Source organism: Priapulus caudatus, unplaced genomic scaffold (assembly GCF_000485595.1).
Source record: "Priapulus caudatus unplaced genomic scaffold, Priapulus_caudatus-5.0.1 Scaffold396, whole genome shotgun sequence".
NCBI classification, from domain to species: Eukaryota; Metazoa; Priapulida; class Priapulimorpha; order Priapulimorphida; family Priapulidae; genus Priapulus; species Priapulus caudatus.
The window spans coordinates 82,914-89,597 of NW_014577457.1; the positions used below are offsets into that span (position 1 = coordinate 82,914).

The 6,684-nt window shown below is 45.5% G+C and overlaps 2 protein-coding genes across 2 annotated transcripts in view; both read left to right on the plus strand.

Annotated features, from left to right (window-relative positions):
* LOC106809920 (mucin-2-like) overlaps positions 1-3,574 on the plus strand; it is a 16,587-nt gene extending 13,013 nt beyond the window's left edge. Inside the window, exons 4-7 of the mRNA XM_014813161.1 lie at positions 1,719-1,877; positions 2,373-2,575; positions 3,100-3,233; positions 3,511-3,574. Of these exons, the coding sequence (XP_014668647.1) occupies positions 1,719-1,877; positions 2,373-2,575; positions 3,100-3,233; positions 3,511-3,574 (560 nt within the window). The remainder of the gene's footprint in view (positions 1-1,718; positions 1,878-2,372; positions 2,576-3,099; positions 3,234-3,510) is intronic.
* A 542-nt stretch (positions 3,575-4,116) lies between these two features.
* Positions 4,117-5,608, plus strand: LOC106809921 (mucin-13-like). The gene is made up of 4 exons (XM_014813162.1): positions 4,117-4,410; positions 4,803-4,935; positions 5,098-5,213; positions 5,492-5,608. The coding sequence occupies exons 1-4, from the start codon at positions 4,159-4,161 to the stop codon at positions 5,606-5,608; spliced, it is 618 nt and encodes a 205-aa protein (XP_014668648.1). The 5' UTR covers positions 4,117-4,158.
* The last annotated feature ends 1,076 nt before the right edge of the window (positions 5,609-6,684 follow it).

The following is a 6,684-nucleotide window of genomic DNA, read 5'->3' on the forward strand; positions in this document are numbered from 1 at the left end:
TATCAATCAGCAGTTGTTTTTGCATCAATCAGCACATAGGTATATCTCTGGCTCGTATGAACGTCATAGCAAAGACTCGTTTTACGTAGGGCGCAAAGACTCGCTCTGAGAGCGTTTGAAGCCGCAAATTATCGCAGAACAGATATCACTGGCGTATGTTCTACTGTTACAGGGCATCACATTTAGAGCTCCATTGAGACTTTAGCCGTTACGTAAATAACGACTGCGTATAACGTTAGCAAAAATTAATGTGCACTATGCGTATATTAAGCGTAGCAAAGTACTGCGTAAAAAGGATAAAATGCATATTATTTAAGTATGAGAGCCAAAAAGACCATAGAGTATTAACTTTGCGCGCTGTCTGAGGCAACGCTATACCGTTAATAGTAAGCAATACACCGAACAATAGAGACAGCTCGAGTGCGGAGGTGCGCAGAGAGTCGTGATGGAGGCAGTATGCCTGGTATGGCGCATAATTCCTGCTCGTCTGGACAAGATAGCAACACGCCATCAGACGTCGTGCCGTATACTTGTTTTTTATGATCTAGAAGAACCTCGATTGTCTTTATCAAGGTCCCGTGCCCAATCAGCTCGAGGGCAGGCGATAATGTTACACGGATGGTAAACGGAACAATCTGCCGTTGACAATCGGGCAACTGATCCCTCCATAAACCAATACTAGGATGCGACAACCGTGAACCGACTGGTTAGGCGGACTAACCTGAATGACTCAGGCGAATGTAAGAAGATTGGAGTGTGTATGTAATACGTAGCAGATTAAAGTAGAGCAGCCGGATATCCGCGCGATAGCAATCGCGTGGTCATACGAAACACAACGGCCGCGGAGAATCACACGAGAGCCATGGCTCGAAAAATGGATCAGTTGATGCTAGCCGTGGCACGCGGTTCTACTCGCTGCCCGCCCCACATAGATTGACGAGCCTGCTACGCGTTTAAGAAACACTGTTTCGGACAGGGAGCAGCTTTAGCGCGGGAAATATTATAAATGTTCCGAGATCGTATATTGACTGATAAATCAGCCCAGATTATTAGTCATATTGACACAATTAAGCAGCTGTTCAGTATTGTGGTTCTCATGCATTTTAACTCCAACAACAACCTTTTTTATTCTTCACTCCGCACGTAGTCGTAGAGGCCGGATACATTTAATACTATAACTTTGTTATTTAGCAGATTATGGAGCCTCGTGAGTCAAACTTTCCACACATTGTGGTTGTTGTTTGTCCGCTGTGAGGTGGATGTTGTTTGTCCGCTGTGAGGTGGGTTGTTTGTCCGCTGTGAGGTGGATGTTGTTTGTCCGCTGTGAGGTGGACATGTGTGTTTGTCGATCCCATGATTTGTGGCGCAGCGGGAGCGACTGGGACCAGCGTCTAGCGTGTACTTTTCAGCCAGTGTAGTGACGTATCTGGCGTGAATTGTGGCTACAGGTTTATATTACGTGCAACGGTATATATCAAAATATGATCGAGTGAATCCTAACCAATTTTAGTTCACTGTAATAAAGTGTTACGCGTGCATTGAAATAGGGTGCAGTGGCATCTCCAAATAGGATGTGGTCATTGCGGAGATGACACGATGAAACGAATAATACGCCCACACAACAGACGGCTGTGCAATCTCAACGAGATCTGAATCAAACGAGAATATTAATAAGCGGTATGTTCTTCTCTCTTTGCATGAAATCAGCATTGACACAGCCACCTACAACTACACAGTCACCTACAACTACGGCACCAGTACCCACAACATATCCACCTACAACTACACAGCCACCTACAAATACGGTACCAGGAACCACAACACAGCCACCCACAACAACGGCAATAGGAACCACGACACAGCCATCTACAACTACGGCACCAGGAACCACGACACAGCCACCTACAACTACACAGCCACCTACAACTACACAGCCACCGACTACAACACAAGAACCATGTGTTGCATATGAAGGAATGAGCCAAGGACAGACGATTAAAGATGAGCAGATCACGGATAACATGGGTAGAGGTGCTGCGGAGGCAATTGCGCATACCGTAAGCTGCGGTTTAATTTATTCTTAGGTGGTCAAGTTAAAGTTCGTTGAAATGAATATACATCAGCAAATTCAACCTTGCTTTATATCTTACGACTCTATACGGATGACACATCCGGGCTTTTATACCACCATCTTCATTATCATACGGACAATAAATTATGCGCATAATTATATATGATGATATTGATCAATGAGCAAGACCGAAAACCTAGAGATACCGTAGTCATGAAAAAAATACAGTAAATAAAAACGATGATAGTAAAGGAAAAAAAATGAACCGTCACTTATTACGTCGATGTTGTTACGTCGATAGGAACCAGAGTTCGTATCATCTTGGACCCGATGCATAAGGGCAGCGTGACTGGCTTGTGCGGAAACTACGACGGAATCGGAACAAACGACTTCACCTCGGCGAGCGGGGTCGTCGAAACCATCCCGCAACTGTTCGCCAACTCGTGGAAAATGTCGTCATCTTGCGCTGACGTCATCAACGAAACGCACTCGTGCGAGTCGGCGGTGAGTTTAAATTTACTTTTTTTAATAAAATTATTTAATACGATTATCAAAAAAACATATTTAATTAAATTATTTTTATTAATTAAATTTATGCAAAATCCGTTCTTATGGGCCGCAGACATTGGAACTGTTCTCAAATCGATCATAGCTGCTTATTGTGATCGATTTGAAATTCTTGTCTAACCATAGATACGTTTCCGTCTAAATATCGTTGTAAAGACAGTCAGAGAGTCGGTAATTGCAACAAATCACGGCGAAGGTTAAATTTAAATACATAATATAAACGCGGTATCACACGCGTAACTTGCGATAATATACGTATACGATTGTTGTACTCATATACAACATATCAAGAGCGTATAATACACGTGATATTATCTCTTGAACATATATAGCTCTTGAACATTATTGTTATATAGCTCTACATTATTATTATTATTAGCTCTTGAACATAATATACTCTACTAGAAAATCTCAGTACTGTACCGTACGTCCGTCACACATTTTCGTCTGTCGTATTGCAGGGATCGGCCCGCGCTTCATGGGCTTACAGATCATGCAACTTTATCTACAATGACATATTCGAAGACTGCGTCGCAGCTCTGGGTGACATCTTGGTCCAGCAATACCACTCCAACTGCATTTACGATGCTTGCGGGTACGTATGTATGTGTACACGCGCAGATGCTGCATTCTCAAGTTGCTAGGTGATATCGCGTGCTAGCATCCCCCGACAAAACTGTCTCCCTACCGCTAATATTGTCACCTAAGAGTTGTACCTAGGATTGTCGCTAACCGAGACAAGATTGTCACCTAAGATTTGTACCTATGATTGTTACTACCGAAAAGATTTTCAACTAAGATATGTACCTAAGATCGTTCTTCCCGCGAAGATTGTCACCTAAGATTTGTACCTAAGATTGTTCTCTACCGAGACAAGATTGTCACCTAAGATTTGTACCTAAGATTGTTCTCTACCGATACAAGATTGTCACCTAAGATTTGTACCTAAGATTGTTTTCTACCGAGACAAGATTGTCACCTAAGATTTGTACCTAAGATTGTTCTCTACCGAGACAAGATTGTCACCTAAGATTTGTACCTAAGATTGTCCTTACCCGAGACAAGATTGTTGTCGAGTGATGTGACTTACACGCCACCTGTTGACGACGGCGCGATATTTCTCTCGTAGATGTTCCCAGGGAGGAGATTGCGAGTGTCTTTGCACTGCGCTTGCCTCGTTTGCCGATAGCTGTTCGGAAGCCGGTTACCCCGTGCGCTGGAGATCACAAGACCTGTGCCGTAAATATGCACGCTGTCCCTTTACATATAAGCAAGCGCCGGTTGTCGAAATTATACGGCCACCTACAACTATACAGCCACCTACAACTACACAGCCACCTACAACTACGGCACCAGGAACCACAACACAGCCACCTACAACTACGGCACCAGGAACCACGACACAGCCACTGACAACTACACAGCCCCCTACAACTACGGCACCAGGAACCACAACACAGCCACCTACAACTACACAGCCACCGACTACAACACAAGAACCATGTGTCGCATATGAAGGAATGAGCCAAGGACAGACGATTAAAGATGAACTGATCACGGATAACATGGGTAGAGGGGCTGAGGATGTTAAACCCAGTAACGGTGGATGGACGCCGCCAGGTGATAACCCGTTTGTGCCTTCGACTACGTACATCCAGATCATTCTCGGTGATGGAGCTATAGAGCTCAGTCAAGTTGGCGTGTCAGGATCTGTGAAGACCTACACGATCTCCTTTAGTACCGACCTAATTAACTACGAAACCCTTCCGACGGTGAGTTCTTATAAAAAAACGCTTTCGTAAGACGTGGGTCGATATTACTATGGTATATGAATAATTGCGTAATCACGAACATTTTTGTGGGTTGCGTGGACTTTTTTAATCGTACACGTGACATATTCTCCAACATTTATTGTTCTTCAATTTCATGTCTCCCACCTCACAAGCTTCAACCTCTTGTAGCGAATCAATAGATGAACGGAATTCCAAAATCTCAATTGCCATACCAACGATCGTTATAAATATAATATAAACCAAACACTTATAGTATCGTAACGCGTCTAATCTACTGTAAATGCACGGTTATACACAAAAAGCGACAGATTGTTTATTTCTTCGCGCTATGTAGCCTAAGAAAACTGACGTTATTTGAACTTGTATTCCAGACGTTTGAGGGAGACGCAACATTCCTCAATTCGGTATCAGTCCGCAGCATACGAATATACCCGATGACGTTGCTTCCGGGGCAATCGCAACTAAACGTGACAATAGAGTTGTATGCCTGCTTCCTAGGTGAAGGTAAGCGAGAGTTGGTGGACCTTTACAACTCACATAATTAATATGCAACCCCATATGTGTTTCGTATGTTAACATGTGATATGATGATAATGCTGGCAGCAATTCCTTTCCGCGTAGAAAGAAAATAGCGTGACAATAATTCTTCTCTTTGCCATTATTCAGCCACCACCCAACCTGGAACAACAACTCAGCCATCTACAACTACGGCACCAGGAACCACGACACAGCCACCTACAACTACGGCACAAAGATTCACGACACAGCCACCTACAACTACGGCACCGGGAACTACAACACAGCCACCTACAACTACACTGTCTACACAGCCACCTACAACTACGGCTCCAGGAACCACGACACAGCCACTTACAACTACTCAGCCACCTACAACTACGGCACCAGGAACCACGACACAGCCACCTACAACTACTCAGCCACCTACAACTACGGCACCAGAAACCACAACACAGCCACCTACAACTACTCAGCCACCTACAACTACGGCACCAGAAACGCAGGAAGCCACAACACAGCACCTACGAACTACGGCACGCAGGAAGCCGACAGCGCACTACAAATACTCAGCCCCTACAAACTAGCGGCGAGGAACACGACACAGCACCTACACTACTGCACAAAGATTCACGGAGCGCAGCAGGCCACCTACAACTAGGCAACCGGGAACCACAACACAGCCACCTAAAACTACACACCACCTACAACTACGGCACCAGGACAAAACACAGCCACCTACAACTACTGCACGCAGAAACACGACACAGCCACCTACAACTAACGGCTCAAAGGAACACGACAGCAAGCACTTCAACTACACAGCCCCGCTACAACACGGCTGCAGGGAACCACAACACAGCGCACGCTAACAACATAGCGGCACCCGGAACCACGACACAGCCACCTACAACTACGGCAGCCTGGAACACGACACAGCTACCTATATCTACGGCACAGTAGGCCACAAACTTCACCTAGGCAGACTACGATTATCAGGACGCCGATATGCACTCACAACTACGGCAGCTAGGAACCAACGACACAGGCCACTAAGCTACGGGATGGAACCACGCGAGCAGCTTTATACGTACGGCACCAGTAGCCACAACACTTCAACTAATACTTATCAGAACCTCATACTGGCCAACTACAATACGGCACGCAGAAACGCACGACATCAGCCACGATACAACACGGCACTGAAGGCCACGACACAGCCACTATAACTACGGCAGCCAGTAGCCCAACGACTTCCAACTACAAATACGTTATAGAACGCTCAATAGCTGCAATAAAACTACGGCACCAGTAACCACGACAGCAGTCCACCTACATACTACGGCACTGGAACCAAGCGCACAGCCACTATTAACTACGGCACCAAGTATGCACAAATTCAACTACAACTACGCTATCAGGACCTCAACGACAGCACTACAATAGCGGCACCAGGAACCACGACACAGCCACCTACAACTACGGCACCTGGAACCACGACACAGCCACCTATAACTACGGCACCAGTAGCCACAACACTTCCAACTACAACTACGTTATCAGGACCCTCAATACTGCCAACTACAACTACGGCACCAGGAACCACGACACAGCCACCTACAACTAAAGCGGACCTGGAACGCGCACCGATATCACCTACATATACGTACGGCACCAGGTACCCAACACTTGAACTAAAATAGTATCAGGACCCACAAACACTTCAACTACCAACTA